The sequence below is a fragment of the Macaca thibetana genome, chromosome 2, assembly GCF_024542745.1.
Source record: "Macaca thibetana thibetana isolate TM-01 chromosome 2, ASM2454274v1, whole genome shotgun sequence".
Lineage (NCBI taxonomy): Eukaryota > Metazoa > Chordata > Mammalia > Primates > Cercopithecidae > Macaca > Macaca thibetana.
Genome location: NC_065579.1, coordinates 107,359,239 through 107,377,384, shown reverse-complemented (window position 1 = coordinate 107,377,384; position 18,146 = coordinate 107,359,239). Strand labels below are relative to the sequence as shown.

At 39.4% G+C, this 18,146-nt stretch overlaps 2 protein-coding genes across 8 annotated transcripts in view; both read left to right on the top strand.

Moving 5' to 3' along the window:
* The window catches only part of STIMATE (STIM activating enhancer), a 239,118-nt gene that overhangs the window by 102,442 nt on the left and 118,530 nt on the right, over window positions 1–18,146 (top strand). The gene's annotated exons all lie outside the window — the stretch shown is intronic.
* Window positions 1–18,146, top strand: part of SFMBT1 (Scm like with four mbt domains 1) — a 150,942-nt gene that overhangs the window by 85,046 nt on the left and 47,750 nt on the right. For 6 of the 7 annotated variants that reach the window (XM_050781076.1, XM_050781077.1, XM_050781075.1 and 3 more), the window contains 2 exons: window positions 660–813; window positions 14,755–14,849. In XM_050781076.1, the coding sequence (XP_050637033.1) occupies window positions 786–813; window positions 14,755–14,849 (123 nt within the window). In that variant the 5' untranslated portion in view covers window positions 660–785. Of the gene's footprint in view, window positions 1–659; window positions 814–4,724; window positions 4,827–7,829; window positions 7,877–14,754; window positions 14,850–18,146 lie in introns of all 7 variants that reach the window. The other variant, XM_050781081.1, reaches the window with a different exon arrangement.

Sequence of the window (18,146 nt, the reverse complement as noted above, 5' to 3'; positions counted from 1 at the left end):
CCTTGTTGCTGAGGCTGGTCCCAAACTCCTGGGCTCAAAGTGATCCTCTCACCTCAGCCTCCCAGAGTGTTGGGATTATAGGCGTGAGCCACTGCATCCAACCCTAAAGCTGTTTTTTAAAAAAAGAATAAGCAGGTTCCAAACTTATTTTGGAGGAATTCTCTTTGTAATTGTAGGCTAATACAGTTGATATTTATGGTTCTGCATAATATTCTAGATAAATGAAATGGAAAATTAGATAAAGTAATACTGAATCTTGAATCATATTTGTTGTGTAAGACAGCATTGAAAGCTAACTCCCCCCTCTCCCTAGGAAACCATTAGGAACTGGAGTTTTGTGGATAGGAATCTTGGTGCTAAGTATGGTAATGTAAATTTAAAGGGTAATGATTCATATGCATCTTTGTTGTGAGTTTTAGATTTATTATCGAATTCTCGATAGTGTGCATTCTCTACACATACAGACGCACATGAGCGCACACATACACATACTGACTCTTCAAAATTAGAGAAAGTGTCAATTTTTTCCTCCAGTCCTATCTGTTCTGCCAGTACGTTTTTATCTTATCTGATCTCTCAAACAGTTGAGTGCCCTGTTTTATGAGTGAGTGAGTACGCTTGGGCTTCAGGCTGTTTATGTGTTCTTTTTCATTTTTCAGCACTTTCATTTGGACCCTTGGATACCCATTGAACAGATGCTTGAAACCTGCAAGTAATCTTCAGATTCTAGCAGAACCATAGGCCTTTCCTTTGTGTTGGGAGGATATAGCCTATATGCTGTGGAAATGAACGGGGAGCAGCAGCTTGATGCAGGTATTGGTTTTATTCTCAGAATTTATTCTCTAGGATGCACAATTATATTACTTGCCTGTGTTATATTGTCTATTTCTCTACCACTGAACTGGAAGCTGTTTGAAGTCTTGTTTTTCATTGCCATCTTCTGTACCTGTCAGAGAACCTGGCACTAGGGGCTACTAATAATGTTTGCTGAAAAATAAGAAACCATTATGAACAAGGCCAGGCGCAGTGGCTCATGCCTGTAATCCCAGCACTTTGGGAGGCCAAGGTGGGCGGATCATGAGGTCAGGAGATCGAGACCATCCTGGCTAACACAGTGAAACTCCATCTCTACTAAACAAAATACAAAAAATTAGCCGGGCGTGGTAGCAGGTGCCTGTAGTCCCAGCTTCTCGGGAGGCTGAGGCGGGAGAATGGCGTGAACCCGGGAGGTAGAGCTTGCAGTGAGCCGAAATCGCTCCACTGCACTCTAGCCTGGGCAGAGCGAGATTCCGTCTCAAAAAAAAGAAAAAAGAAAAAAAAATGTTATGAACAGACTTCTTTTTTAAAATAGCATTAACATTTTGATGATTACTTTCTAGTTACTTTGAAGTAATTATGCATTCACAGGAGTTTGCAAAATAGTACTTACTGACAGATTTCATGTTCCTTTCACCCAGTTTCTCTCATTAGTTACTATAATATGATATAAAACTGAGGAAATTGATATTAGTATAAAGAATGTGTAATCCTATGTCATTTTATCACATGTGTAGATTCCTGGAACCATCCCCTCAGTCAAAATACAGAAGTATTCCATCACCACAAAGAGTTCCCACACCTATCCTCCTTCTCCCCACTTTCCCTAATCCCAGGCAACTGTTAATTTGTTCTCCATCTCTATAATTTTGTCATTTAAAGAATGTTACATAAATAGAATAACACAGTACATGGCTTTTTGAGATGGGCTTTAATAATGCCCTTGAGATCCATCCCAGCTCTTGCGTATATTGACAGTTTGTTCCTTTTTATTGTGGTGGAGTAGTCATGAATGTACTACAGTTCGGTTAACCATTCATCTATTGTAGTACATTTTGTTTTTTTCCAGTTTTTGGCTGTTACAAACATGTAAGTTGCTATTAACAGTTATGTATATAATACTTTATTTTTCTGGGGTACATACCCAGCAGCACAATCACTAGATCATATTTAGTAAAGCTGCAAAATTATGCTCCAGAGTGGCTGTGCCATTTTACATTCTCACTAGCAGTATATGAGAGATCTAGTTTCTCTACATCCTCACTGTTATCTGGTGGTGTCATTACTTTTGTTTAAGCCATTCTGATAGGTGGGTAGTGACAGCTCATCATGGTGTTAATTTGTACCTCCCTAATGGCCGCCAGTGATATTGAACATCTTTACATGTTCCTACTTGGCATCTCTGTATCCTCTTCAGTGAAATAGCTCGTCATGTCTTTGGCTTATTATTAATTGGTTTATTTTTAATTAATAAAGATTGGCTTTTTTGTTGTTGAGGTTTGTTTTTCAAAAAACTTCATTGAAGTATGATTTTTTTGAGACGCAATACACATACCATAAAATCAACCTTTTTAGAGTACATAATTCAGAGGTTTTTAGTCTATTCAGAAAGTTTTCCAGCCGTCACTGCTATCTAATTCCAGAATATTCCATCACAGCAAACCATTAGTCGTCTTTTCCTCTTCCACCCAGACTCTGGCATCCATAATCTACTTTCTGTCTCTAGGATTTACCTGTTCCTGCTTTCTTGTATTAACGTTTGCATGATATATCTTTTTCATCCTTTTCAACATGGCTGTATCATTATATTTGAAATAAGGTTCTTGATACAGCATATACTAAGTTTTAAAAATTCTGGCCTTATGGGATGTATGTATATCATTTATACTTAACGTAGTTATTGATATGTTTGGATTCAAGTCTGCTTTTTTTGCTTATTTATTTTTTCTGTTTTTTGTTTGTTTGTTTCTCTGGAGCAGTGAGAGTTCTTTCAGACTGGCTCCTGTGGTTTTTTTTTTTTCCCCTCTGCTTTCCTGTGGGTTACTTGAACTTTTTTTTAGAATTCCATTTTGATTTGTAGTGTTTTTGAGTATATCCTCTTGTAGCACTTACTAGCAGTTACTTTAGGTATTATATTACTTATATATAACTTATCACAGTCTTCATTTTATTACTTTGAGTGAAGTATAGAAACCTTTCCTACTTTTATGTCTCTTTACACTCTTTTATATAATAATATAATTGCCTTAAATATTTTCTCTACATATTTTGAGAATCACATCAGACATGCTTAACGTTTTTGTTTAAACTGTCAAACATATAATTTAGAACACTTGAGAGAAGGAAAATTTATTATATTTTTCAATATTTTTACTATTTCTCTTGTCATTTATTCTTTTCCTGATTTTCCAAGATTCTTTCTTTTGTCACTTCATTTCTATTTAGAGAATTTTCTTTAGTTTTTTTTTGTTTTTTTTTGTTTTTGTTTGTTTGTTTGTTTGTTTTTGAGACGGAGTCTCGCTCTGTCGCCCAGGCTGGAGTGCAGTGGTGCTATTTCGGCTCACTGCAAGCTCCGCCTCCCGAGTTCATGCCATTCTCCTGCCTCAGCCTCCCGAGTAGCTGGGACTACAGGTGCCCACCACCACGCCTGGCTAATTTTTTTTATTTTTAGTAGAAACGGGGTTTCACCATGTTAGCCAGGATGGTCTCGTTCTCCTGACCTCATGATCCGCCTGTCTTGGCCTCCTAAAGTGCTGGGATTACAGGTGTGAGCCACCACGCCCGGCTTTAACCCTTTTTTTAAAGGAGGTCTACTAGTGACAGATTGTCTTCATTTCCTTTCATTTGAGAATGTGTTGATTTCCCCTTCATTATTGGGGGATATTTTTGCTGGATATGGAATCCTGGGTTGAAAACTCATTTCTTTCAGCTCTCAGAAAATAATTGTGCTACTTCTTTGTGGCCTCCATGGTTTCTGATGAGAAATCTGCTGTTATTGGACACTCTCCCACCTCCCTCCCCCAACGCTCTGCTTTAAAAGAGAGGTTTCTCTCTTGTTAATTTTAAGATTTTTTTTTTCCTTTAGTTTTTGGAAGTTTGAGTCTGGTGTATTTTTTTTGGGGGTTTATCTTGTTTGGGGTTTACTTAGCTTCTGGAGTTTAGGGACTTTATATCTTTTGCCAGGTTTAGAAAAATTTTAGCCATTATTTCTTCAAATACTTTTTCAGTCTTCATTTTTTCCTTCTACTGAAACTTTAATAAAACTAATATTAGAGCTTCTCTTACTGTCCCATAAGTCTCTCAGACCGTCTTCATTTTTCTTTTTTTTTTTAATGTTTTCTCTTTGTTGTTTAGATTGGGTTTTTTTCTGTTGTTTTGTCTTCAATTTTACTCATTCTTTCTTGTCTGCTTCATTCTGCTGTTGAACTTATCCATAGAGTTTTTTATTATTATTAATTGGGTTATTTTCAGTTCTAAAATTTTCTTTTTGCACTGGAGAAGGAAGAGAGAAGGGAATAGCCCCAACTTAAAATGTCATATTTCGCTCTTCTAACTGAGGTTTAGTGGCTTATCTTCAATAGATGCTTTTTAGTTTGTTCTGTGCCTTTGGTTAATTTTAGGACTTTGAAATGATTGATTTTCATTGTTTAGCCAGTCTTTTTGTTCTTTTATGGGAGAGTGTGTTCACTGTGATAATCATTCTACCATTTTAGAAGTTGATTTTTCCTTTGTTTTAAATATTATTAACTCATGTATTTAAGTACATATATGTATATATATACATTTGATGAGTTTGAATTCATTGCTGTCATCATTCATTTGATGATCAAATTCTAGAGCAGCGAGAGTTCTTTCAGACTGGTTCCTGTGTTCTTCTGATGTGATGTCATCTATCTTTGATACACTAGTCCTTGCCTTCTGGACCAGTAAGATTCCCAAGTACCTCCTGAACATATCCTGCCCCAAACTTGTAATCTGCTGTTTCTCTGAGGAGCTTTTTTTTCTTTAATGTAAGTACGATATTTAGAGACCACAATCTGGGTGCTGAAGTGCTAATTTGATACTAGGTTGTCATTTATTCTAGGCCTTACTTACAGACATAGCTAGAAAATACACATTTAAAATTATTTTTTATTTTTTAGAGACAAAATCTTGCTTTGTCACCCAGGGTGGAGTACAGTGGCACGATCATGGCTCGCTCACTGCAGCCCCAAACTCCTGTGTTCAAGTGATCTTCCCACCTTAGCCTCCCAAGTAGCTGGGAACACAGGCATGTGCCACCATCCCCAGCAATTTTTTTTTTTTAATAGAGATGGGGTCTTGCTATATTGCCCAGGCTAGTTTCAAACTCCTGGCTTCAAGTGATCTTCCTGCCTCAGCCTCCCAAAGTGCTGGGATTTATAGGTGTGAGCCACCTTGCCCAGCCATGAAAATACACATCTTTTGAAAAATAAAGAAAATAATGGTTTTACATTGATACTTACAATTTAAATTTAAAATTACAGGGTTTTAGCTGGGTACAGTGGCATGTACCTCTATAGTCCTGCTACTTGGGAGGCTGAGGTGACTTGAGCCTGGGAGTTCAAGGCCAGCCGGGGCAATATAGCGAAACTCCATCTCAAAAAAATAAAAAGGAAAAAAAAAAGAAAAAAAACAGGGTTACAAGGTTTTTCTTCTTTGATTTTATGCTTGTATCTCTTCTCTTTTAGAAATGTCTTGTTTGCGGCCGGGCGTGGTGGCTCACGCCTGTAATCCTAGCACTTTGGGAGGCTGAGGCGGGAGGATCAGGAGGTCAGGAAATTGAGCCCATCCTGGCTAACATGGTGAAACCCCGTCTCTACTAAAAATGCAAAAAAATTAGCCAGGCGTAGTGGCAGGTGCCTGTAGTCCCAGCTACTTGGGAGGCTGAGGCAGGAGAATGGCGTGAACCCAGGAGGTGGAGCTTGTAGTGAGCCGAGATCATGCCACTGGACTCCAGCCTGGGGGACAGAGTGAGACTCTGTCTCAAAAAAGAAAAAGTCTTGTTTGCTAATGATGGTAATATTATTACTTCTTTGTTTTTATCCTATAAAAGTCCTTTAATTATTTTAAAATAATAGCAACATTTCAGATGCCAACCGCAGTGTGCAGTTTAAGATTTCTTTAGTTTTTGCTTTTAAATATATTTCACTGGTGTTTATAGTCAGAGTATTGTATTTTAACATGGCTTAGGCCAAGCCCGGTGGCTCACACCTATAATCCAACACTTTGGGAGGCAAAGGCAGGAAGATCGCTTGAGCCCAGGAGTTCAAGACCAGTCTGGGCGACATAGGGAGACTCTGTCTCTACCAAAAAGGGGGAAAAAAAAATTAGCCGGGTTCAGTGGCATGTACCCGTAGCCCCAGCTACTTGGGAGTCTGAGGTGGGAAGATTGCTTGAGCCAGGGTGGTTGAGGCTTCAGAGAGTTTTTATTGTACCACTGCACTCCAGCCTGGGTGACAGAGCAAGACCCTGTCTCAAAAACAAATAAAAATAAATAACATTACTTAAAGGAATCCTATTTTCTTGTGGTTTTCCCACCAACAGTTAGCTCATGTGTTTCAGTTCATTTGAAATTTATATAATTTTTTTATTTCAATTTAATTGTTTCTAAATTGTATAATAAATCTGCATACTTCTAAAGTCAAAACTGGCCAGGCAGTGGGTCATACCTGTAATCACAGCACTTTGGGAGGGTGAGGCAGGCGGACCACCTGAGGTCAGGGATTTGAGACCATCCTGGCCAACGTGGTAAAACCCCATGTCTACTAAAAATACAAAAGATTAGCCGGGCATAGTGGTCTGCACCTGTAATCCCAGCTACTGGGAAGGCTGAGGCAAGAGAACTGCTTGTACCCAGGAGGTGGAGGTTGCAGTGAGCCGAGATCGCACCACTGCATTCCAACCTGGGTGACAGAATGAAAATGGAAATGGAAATGGAAATTTACTTAAACCTGGTATTACTGATTCATTCTCTTTTTCCATATATATAACCAGTTTTATTACTTTTTATTCTCCTGTTGTTTTTTTTTTTGTTTTTTTTTTTTTTTTTTTTTTTTTAGATGGAGTCTCGCTCTGTCGTCCAGGCTGGAGCGCAGTGGCCGGATCTCAGCTCACTGCAAGCTCCGCCTCCCGGGTTTATGCCATTCTCCCGCCTCAGCCTCCCGAGTAGCTGGGACTACAGGCGCCCGCCACCTTGCCCGGCTAGTTTTTTGTATTTTTTAGTAGAGACAGGGTTTCACCATGTTAGCCAGGATGGTCTCAATCTCCTGACCTTGTGATCCGCCCATCTCGGCCTCCCAGAGTGCTGGGATTACAGGTTGGAGCCACCACACCCGGCGTGTTCATTTTTAAAATATAAACTAATATATGTGAGTGTATACACATACATACTCATACTCACATCTCCCTCTCCTTTTTTCTTTTTTCTTTTTTGAGACAGGGAGTCTTGCTCTGTCACCCAGGTTGGAGTGCAGTGGTATGATCTCGGCTCACTGCAACCTCTACCTCCAGGTTCAAATGATTCACATGACTTAGCCACCTCAGTAGCTGGGATTACAGGCACATGCCATCACGCACCCGGCTAATTTTTGTATTTTTAGTAGAGATGGGGTTTCACCATGTTGGCCAGGCTGCTCTCGAACTCCTGGCCTCATGTGATCTATCCGCCTCGGCCTCCCAGAGTGCTAGGATTATAGGCATGAGCAACTGCGCCTGGCCTCTCTCCCATCTTATACAAAAAGTAGGGACGGGCACAAACAAAAAATACTGTTTGGTAGTGTGGTTTCCCTTAACAGTATATTTTGGAGATTATTCCACATCAGTATATAGAGACTGTTCTCATTGCTTTTTACAGCAACCTGTGCTGAATATATATACCATATTTATTCAACCATTTCCTTATTGATGGACATTAGGGTTATTTCCAATCTTGGTATTACAAATAGTGCTGCAGTGAATGGCTTTGTACATATGTCTTTTTGTATTCTTGCCAGTTTATCTTTGGGATAGATTCCTAGAAGTGGGATTGCTGGATCAAAAGGTAAATACATATGTAATTTTGTTAGATATTGCCAAGTTTTCTTCCACAGAGGTTGTGTCATTATGATTTACCTGTTTAACTACAGCCTCACCATAGAGGCTTGTCACACTTTGGAATCCTTTTCAATCTGATATCTCTGTCGTTTTAGTTTGCATTTCTCTTAAAATAAAATTTGCACATTTTCATATATTTAAGGATTATGCATTTCTTTAATAAACTATCATATATCTTGCTCATTATCTCATCACATTGTTAGTCTTGTTTCTTCTTAGCATTGTGTAAGAGATTTTAGTTGAGTGATTCATCATTTTAATTGTTATTTATTTTTTATTTTTAAATTAACATGCTATTTAAGGGCCTAGAGTCCTTGCTAAGGACCACGAATGCCCAGCCTTATTTTGTTTTAGTAATGTAAATTGACTTTCTACTGGCCTATACTTTCAAGATGCCCTTAAAGCAATCTTTATTATTGGCTTTTTATTTCTAATGAAAACATTTCAAATATATTAAAACTATGGAAAAGACTATAACAAACAGCCATGTGCCTAGCATAAATATTTAATAAATGATAATGTTCAATATTGGTTTTTAATTTTTTATTGTGGTAAAATGTCCATAATGTAAAGTTTACCATTTTCACTTTTTTTAAAGAGATGGGGTCTTGCAACATTGCCCAGGCTGGAGTGCAGTGGCTATTCACAGGCACAATCATGTACACTACGGTCTTGAACTCCTGGGGTCAAGCAGTTCTGTTGCTTCAGTCTGGGACTACAGGCCGTTTTAACAATTTTTAAGTGTGTAGTTTATTGGCATTGAGTACATTCACATTGTTGTGCAATCATCACTGCCATCCATCTCCTTTTCTTTCCAGATGGAAAGGCGTATCCATTCAACAGTAACTCCCCATTCCCCAGTTTCCCTAGCCCCTAGAACCCACCATTTAATTTTCTGTTTCTATGAATTTGACTACTGTAGGTATCCATTTGTCCTTTTGTGATGGGCTTATTTCTCTTAGTATAATGTCTTCAGTGTTTATCAATGTTGTAGTATGTGTCAGAACTTTATTTTTGGAAGCATGGGGTCTCTTAACAGCCCAGGCTGGAGTGTAGTGATGTGATCACTGCTCACTGCAGCCCCAACCTCCCAAGTGATCCTTCCACCTCAGCCTCTCAAGTAGCTGGGACTACAGCCACTCACCAGCATGCTCAGCTAACTTTTAAAAATATTTTTGTAGACACGAGATTTCCGTCTGTTGCTCAGGCTGGTCTCAAAGTCCTGGGCTTAAGCTATCCTCTGCCTTGGCTTCCCAAAGTGTTGGGATTGCAGGCATGAGCCACCGCACTGGGCCAGAATTTCCTTTTTTTTTTTTTTTTTTTTTTAAATATAAAGGCTAAATGATATTTCATTGTGTGTATATATCACATTCATTTTGTTATCCATTCATCTGTTGATGGACACTTGGGTCGCCTCTACCTTTTGGTTATTGTGAATATTGCTGCTATAAACGTTTGAGTACAAATACATGTTTGAGTCCCTCTTTTTAATTCTTTTTGGGTATATACACAGACATGCATAGACAGATAGATAGATAGAAGATAGATAGATAGATAGATAGATAGATAGATAGATAGATAGATAGATCATCATATGATAATTTAAAAAATATTTTGAGGAAGTACTATACAGTTTTCTACAGTGGCTGTACCATTTACATTCCCACCAGAAATATACAAGCATTCTTAATTCTCCACATCCTCACCAACACTTGTTATTTTTTGCCTTTTTGTTTATAGTTATTCTAATATGTGTGAAGTGGCATTTCATTGTAGTTCCGATTTGCATTTCCCTAATGATTAGTAATGTTGAACATCTTTTCATGCCTTTTCATTTTTTTTTTTATTTTTTTTTTTTTTTTTGAGACGGAGTCTGGCTGTGTCTCCCAGGCTGGAGTGCAGTGGCGCGATCTGCAAGCTCACTGCAAGCTCCGCCTCCCGGGTTCACGGCGTTCTCCCGCCTCAGCCTCCCAAGTAGCTGGGACTACAGGCGCCCGCTACCACACCCGGCTAGTTTTTTGTATTTTTAGTAGAGACGGGGTTTCACCATGTTAGCCAGGATAGTCTCGATCTTCTGACCTTGTGATCCACCCGCCTCAGCCTCCCAAAGTGCTGGGATTACAGGCTTGAGCCACCGCGCCCGGCCCATTTTCATTTTTTAAAAGAAGTAGAACATAATACAGTTTAAACGTCTTTTGTACTTCCCTTCTAATCTGTTTCCTTCTCTTTATGCCCAAAGGTAACTTTGTTGAAGTTGATACATATTCTTTTCATCCTTGTCTTTACACTCTTATATTAATATGCATGTATTCATAAACATTACACTACAAAGTTTTGTTTTGAAATCTAAGTTGTATCTAGCTGTGCTTTTCATTCTGCACTTGCCTTTTCTGCTTGATGTGTGTTTTTGAGACTTATCTCTGTCAACACTAGCATTCATTTCAACTGCTGTATAGTAGTATTCCATTGAAGGATCGCCATAACTTATCTATTCTACTTACTGCTTCCAGTTTGTTGATAATACAAATGCTGCTGTGATGAACATCCTTATATTTACCTCCTTGTGGTCATGTGGAGTATGGTTTCCCCTAGGGTGTACTCATTCAGCAGTTTATTGGAATTTTCTATATAACAAGCATTGTTCTGGGCAGAGGAATACGTCAATCAACAACAACAACCACCAAAAAAAAAGAAAAAGGAGAAAAAAACAAAAACAACCATCTCTGCTCTTAGGGAGTTTATGTGAAGTGAGATTATTGGATTATAGAGTACTTGAGTCTTTGCTCACTTAACAAGAGTATTTTAAGAATCTAGGTGACAAATTCCTGACTTTATGGAGTTTATGATCTAACAGGTATATTGTCAATAGGAATGAATGCCATGAAGAAAAGGGAAGCAGAGCCGAAAGATGGATACTGTTGCCTTTCTGAAGGGGAACATTTGAGTAGAGACTTGAATGAAAGGGAGCATGAAGGACACTGGGAGATGATTCTTTGAGCTGAGGAATAACAAATGTAGAGACTTTGTGGAAAGACTATGATTAAAGAATGGCAAGAACCTCATTGTCACCCAAGTGTTGTGAGCATGGAGAGTCTGGCTGGGGATAAAGTGGTAGGGTGGGCAGCCAGGGATCAGGTCATGTACAGCCTTTTTAGTGTCCCACAGATTTTAGATTTTAAGTGCAGTTGAAAGGTGGAAGATAATGTGGCTAGGCCTTGGACTAGAGATAGCCAGTAGATATGGTGGGAAGTGATTCGATTTGAGATATGTTTTTTGTTTGTTTTTAATTTCCGGGATACATGTGCAGGATGTGCACGTTTGTTACATGGGTAAACATGTGCCATGGTGATTTGCTGCACCTATCAACTCATCACCTAGGTATTAAGCCCAATATACATTAACTATTTTTCCTGATGCTCTCCCTCCCCCTGTCCCCCTTGACAGGCCCCAATGTGTATTTCCCCCCCACCCCCACCGATGTGTCCATATGTTCACATTGTTCAGCTCCCACTTATACGTGAGAACATGTAGGGTTTGCTTTTCTGTTCCTGCGTTAGTTTGCTGAAGATAATGGCTTCTAGCTCCATCCATGTCCCTGCAAAGGACATACTCTCGTTCATTTTTATGGCTGCATGGTATTCCATGGTGTATATGTACCAGGTTTTCTTTATCCAGTCTATTATTGATGGGCATTTGGGTTGATTCCATGTGTTTGCTATTGAGAATAGTGCTACATGAACATACGTGTGCATGTATCTTTATAATAGAATGATTTATATTCCTTTGGGTAGATACCCAGTAATGGAATTGCTGAGTCAAATGGTATTTCTGGTTCCAGGTCTTTGAGGAATTGTCACACTGTCTTCCACAATGGTTGAACTAATTTACATTCCCACCAACAGTGTAAAAGTATTCCTATTTGTCTGCAGCCTCAACAGCATCTGTTGTTTCTTGACTTTTTAATTTAATTTTTTTGAGACAGAGTCTGACTCTGTCACCCAGGCTGGAGTGCAGTGGTGTGATGTCTGCTCACTGTCACCTCCGCCTCTCAGCATCAAGCAATTCTCCTGCCTCAGCCTCCTGAGTAGATTTGATTACAGGTGCATGCCACCACACCTGGCTAATTTTTGTATTTTTAGTAGAGATGGGGTTTCACCATGTTGGCCAGGCTGGTCTTGAATTCCTGACCTCAAGTGATCCTCCTGCTGCGGCCTCCCAAAGTGCTGGGATTACAGGCATGAGCCACCCTGCCCAGCCTATTTCTTGACTTTTTAATACTCATTGTTCTGACTGACAATAGATGGTATCTCATTGTGGTTTTGATTTGCATTTCTCTAATCATCAGTGAGGTTGAGCTTTTTTTTATGTTTGTTGGCCGCATGAATGTCTTCTTTTGTAAAGTGCCTATTCATGTCCTTTGTCCACTTTTTAATGGGGTTGTTGGTTTTTTTCTTGTAAATTTGTTTAAGTTCCTTGTAGATTCTGGATATTAGACCTTGTCAGATGGAGAGGGTACAAAAATGTTCTCCCATTTTATAGGTTGTCTGTTTGCTCTGGTGATCGTTTCTTGTGCTATGTAGAGAAGCTCTTTAGTTTAATTAGATCCTGTTTGTCAATTTTTGCTTTTGTTGCGATTGCTGTTGTCATGAAATCTTTGCCCATGCCTATGCCCTGAATGTTAGTGAGTAGATTTTCTTCTAGGGTTTGTATAGTTTTGGGTTTTACATTTAAGTCTTTAATGCATCTTGAGTTAATTTTTGTATAAGGTGTAAGGAAGGAATCCAGTTTCAATTTTCTGCTTATGACTTAGTCATTTCTCCTAGCACCATTTAATAAATAGGGAATCCTTTCCTCAGTGCTCATTTTTGTCAGGTTTGTTGAAAATCAGATGGTTGTAGATGTGCAGTCTTATTTCTGAGTTCTCTATTCTGTTCCATTGGTCTAGGTGTCTGCTTTTATACCAATACCATGCTGTTTTGATTACTGTAGACTTGTAGTATAGTTTGAAGTCAGGTAGGGTTATGCCTCCACATTTGTTCTTTTTGCTTAGGATTATCTTGGCTATACTGGCTTTTTTTGGTTTCCTGTGAAATGTAAAAGTTTGTTTCTAATTCTGTGAAGAATGTCTGTGGTAGTTTAATGCGAATAGTATTGAATCTATAAATTACTTTGGGTAGTATGACCATTTTCATGATATTTTTATTCTTCCTGTCTGTGAGCATGGAATGTTTTTCCATTTGTTTGTGTCCTCTCTGATTTCCTTGAGCAGTGGTTTGTAGTTCTCCTTGAAGGGGTCCTTCACTTCCCTTGTTAACTGTATTCTTAGGTATTTTATTCTCTGTAGCAATTGTGAATGGAAGTTCATTCATGATTTGGCTTTCTGCTTGTCCGTTGTTGGTGTATAGGAATGCTTGTGAGTTTTGCACATTGATTTTGTATTGTGAGATTTTTCGGAAGTTGCTTCTCAGCTTATGAAGCTTTTGGGCTGAAACAATGGGGTTTTCTAGATATAGGATCATGTCATCTGCAAACAGAGACAGTTTGACTTCCTCTCTTCCTATTTGAATACCCTTTCTCACTTTCTCTTGCCTGATTGTCCTGGCCAGAACTTCCAATACTATGTTTAATAGGAGTGGTGAAAGAGGGCATCCTTGTCTTGTGCTAGTTTTCAAGGGGAATGCCTCCAGCTTTTGCCCATTCGTATGATATTTGCCCATTCAGTATGATATTGACTGTGAGTTTGTCATAAATGGCTGTTATTATTTTGAGATATGTTCCATCAATACCTAGTTTATTGAGAGTTTTTATTTTATTTTATTTTATTTATTTTTTGAGATGGAATCTCGCTCTGTTGCCCAGGCTGGAGTGCAGTGGCGCAATCTCAGCTCACTGCAACCTCTGCCTCCTGGGTTCAAGCAGTTCTCCTGACTCAGCCTCCTGAGTAGCTGGGATGACAGGCATGTGCCACCATGCCTGGCTAATTTTTGTATTTTTAGTAGAGATGGGGTTTCACCGTGTTGGCCAGGCTGGTCTCGAACTCTTGACCTCAAGTGATCTGCCCACCTCAGCCTCCCAAAGTGCTGGGATTATGGGTATTTTATTAATTTTTGCAAAAAACTAGCGTCTATATTTGTTTATTTTTTTGAAGGGTTTTTCGTGTCTCTATCTCCTTCAGTTCCGTTCTGATCTTGGTTATTTCTTGTCTCCTGCTAGCTTTGGGGTTTGTTTGCTCTTGGTTCTCTAGTTGATTTAGTTGTGACGTTAGGAGATCTTTCTTGCTTTTGGATATATTTTGAAGATAGTACCTACAGAATTCTTCTACGGATTGTTTATAAGGTATGGAGAAAAAAGAAGGGAGGCAAGGATAATGACACTTTTTTTTGATTAAGCTAAAATATTTACTAGGAGTATCTTTCACTCAGAGAGTGCTAAGAAAGGATCAAGTTGAAAAAAGTTTGAAATGCTTGTTAAGTATCTTCAATGTTTGACATTAGAATACTAAATTTCAGTCCAAAGTGATAGTAATGGTTTATACTCCCACCAGTTTTATATGATCCATTTGGGTGAAATCTAGATTTGGGTGCCTCTTCAGCAAGAGATAGCATGTCAAACTGCTGTTCTGTGAAGATTCGTTGACAATCAGTGCACTAAGGGCACCTATCATTTAAAAAACCAAACCAAAACAAAAAAACCCCACTTAATTATTTTGTGCAAAATCAGTCGTGAAGTAAATTCTGTAAAGTCAGGTTTATTAGGTTTATGTTTTTATGCCTTGGGTTTTCTTTAATTGGGATTCACCTGTTTTTGTTTTATTTTTAATTCTAGATGCCGGCTCTGGTATGGAAGAGATAGAATTAAGCTGGGAAGATTATCTAGAAGAAACAGGGTCCACAGCAGTTCCCTATGGGTCTTTTAAACATGTAAGCAATAACTATATTTGCCTTATTGGTGTTATATCCCTTTATTTCGAATCTCTGTATTATCATTAGAGAATTTAAAGTTATTTTAATTTGTGGTACTTGAAAGAATTTAAGAGCTTTTTCTTTCCTCCTGCCCTCCTGCCACGCTTAGTAAGAACACTTGCCATATTCTTTTTTTTTTTTTTTTTTTTGAGACGGAGTCTCGCTCTGTGCCCCAGGCTGGAGTGCAGTGGTGTGATCTCGGCTCACTGCAAGCTCCACCTCCCAGGTTCACGCCATTCTCCTGCCTTAGCCTCCTGAGTAGCTGGGACTACAGACACCTGCCACCATGCCCGGCTAATTTTTTTGTATTTTTAGTAGAGACGGGGTTTCACCATTGACAGGATGATCTCGATCTCCTGACCTCGTGATCCACCTGCCTTGGCCTCCCAAAGTGCTGGGATTACAGGCATGAGCCACCACACCCGGTCACACTTGCCATATTCTAAAATCCTTTTTGGTTTTGTATATTTTCTGCCACTCAATGCATGACTTATCTTTTTGACCATTTATGAACATTCCTTTATTTTTGTCAAAAAACCTTGTCATAAATTGAAAAAAATTATTGCACTTTGTTGCATTTACTTTGTTGCATTCATTGAAAGTAATTTCAGTAGCATTATTTGCTGTCACTCTTACTGAGCAGAACAAAAGTATGACATACATACTTACATGTCGTATTAGTGACCTGTGCAGTTTGGTTTTATGCCCTAACAACCCAGTTTAATGCTTTGTCAATGACAACATAATTGCCCTGTGTAATGACTTTAGAATGTAAGAAAGTACCCCAAATTTTGTTCATAGTTTATATCTAGACCTAGGTTTTTTTTCTGGTGGGGGGCAGTCAGTGTCTCAGTCCGTCGCCCATCACAGCTCACTGTAGCCTCAATCCCCTGGGCTCAGGTGATCCTCCCACCTCAGCCTCTTAAGTAACTGGAACTACAGGTGTGCACCACCACAGCCAGCTAATTTTTAGTCGAGATAGTGTTTCACCATGTTGGCCAGTCTCAAACTCCTGGGCTCAAGCAATCTTACCGCCTTGGCCTCCCAAAGTGCTGGGATTACAGGCGTGAGTCACTCTGTCCATCCTAGACCTAGTTTTTAACCTGTTTACTCTAACTCCCTCTTAAAACACACAGAATAATTAATTCTAAAACTACTTATTTCATATTTGTCATAGTCTGTTTGGGCTGCCATAGCAAAATGTCATAGACTAGGTGGCTTAAACAACTGACATTTATCTTCTCACAGTTGTGGAGACTGAAAGCCTAGGTGTGTAGCTGCTTTCTGGTGAGGGCCCTCTTTCTGGCTTGCAGATAGTTGCCACCTTGCTGTGTCCTCACATGGTAGAAACAGAAAGAGCTCTCTGGTGTCTCTTCTTAAAGGACACCAATTCTGTTAGATCAGAGCTCCATCCTTCTGACCTCTAAATGTTTGTGCCTTTCCAAAATTTATATGTTGAAACCTAATTCCAACTGCAGTGGTATGAAGAGATGGGGCCTTGGGGAGGTGATTAGGCCATAACTTTTTCTCATAAATGGGATTGCGCCGTTATGAGAGAAGGCACCATCTTTGAAGCAGAAAGCGAGCCCTCACCAGATCCTGAATCCGCTGGAGCCTTGATTTTAGAGTTTCCAGGCTCCAGAATTGTGAGCAGTAAATTTCTGTTGTTTATACATTTTCCAGTCTAAGATATTTTGGTATAGCAACCCTAAATGGACTAAGACAACCTTCATAAATGGCCTATATCTAAACAGTCATACTGGAGGTTAGGGTTTGAACATATAAATTTTGGGGTGAACCGTTTAGCCCATAGCAATGTTCCATGGGGCATAGTTCTTTTTTTCTAGGATTTGTGAAGACACTGACGCACAGTCAGTGTTGTCTGTGATTTTGTGAGGTTTGACCATATTCTTTTAGCTGTTGTCTTTATATGCTAAAGAGTCCCGCCATTCTCCTGCCTCAGCCTCCCGAGTAGCTGGGACTACAGGCGCCTGCCATCATGCCTGGCTGATTTTTTGTATTTTTAGTAGAGATGGGTTTCGCCATATTAGCCGGGATGGTCTCTATCTCCTGACCTTGTGATCCGCTTGCCTCGGCCTCCCAAAGTGCTGGGATTACAGGCGTGAGCCACCATGCCCAGGGAGTCCTACTATTTTTAGTTTTCCATATGTAAAAACCCAGTCATGTTAGCTGCCCTTTTTGATTATTCTTTGTTCATTTATATCGCTCTTAAAGTGGTGAGAATTACATATTTCAGATAAGGATTTTATTTCATATTGAATTGATTAATCATTTTTTTTTTTTCCCCCCGAGACGGAGTCTTGCTCTGTCGCCCAGGCTGGGGTGCAGTGGCCGGATCTCAGCTCACTGCAAGCTCTGCCTCCCGGGTTTACGCCATTCTCCTGCCTCAGCCTCCTGAGTAGCTGGGACTACAGACGCCCGCCACCTCGCCCGGCTAGTTTTTTGTATTTTTTAGTAGAGACGGGATTTCACCATGTTAGCCAGGAGGTTAATCTTTTGTAATTGTTTTCAGTATTCTTTTTTAACATGGAAAGCCTGTTTAGTGGTTATATAATACCTTCGAATTCTTGTTTTTGATGTTGTTATTATTCTGATATGTGCGTACCCAAGCTTATTTATTTGTACTGATATTCAAATGGAGATAAAATTTTCTTACAAAGATTCTGGTTCTAAAAAAGTCATGTTAAAGAAACAGATTTCACCTCTTCCTCTTTGAATGACAAAGCCACCAGGAGAGTGGAAAACAAATGCAAAACTTCTTTATTGTAAAATGTAGGAAATATTAGTAAATCTGAATCATAATCTGTGGTGAAGGGCTGCCAAATACAGTGAAAATCACGCGTGAGTGTGGGAAGATTCTGAGATGGGATGCTTGTGGCTAGCAGATCATAGGCAAAGCTGGTAGAACTCAGATCTCCAAATCAAAGGAGATGGATGTGCAGGCCTATGGCAAGAGTTTTACAGGATCCAGTTTGGAACACAGGAAGGAGGAATTAGAGATCAATCAGATTTGCAGGGAGAAAGCGTCTCAAAGAGTGAAAAAGCCTTGTTCATGTGCATTCTGGTGGAAGGAAAGGCACCCGCTGTGGGAAAGGCACTAAGTGTTACCTGCATGCTCTAGGACAAAAACTTTAAACTGTTAGGGAAGGATTACAAACTCTTAATAATCCTGCGACAAAGATACAGACCTATTATACCCGCAAAATAGAATAGAAGGGAAAATAAGCCCTCTGT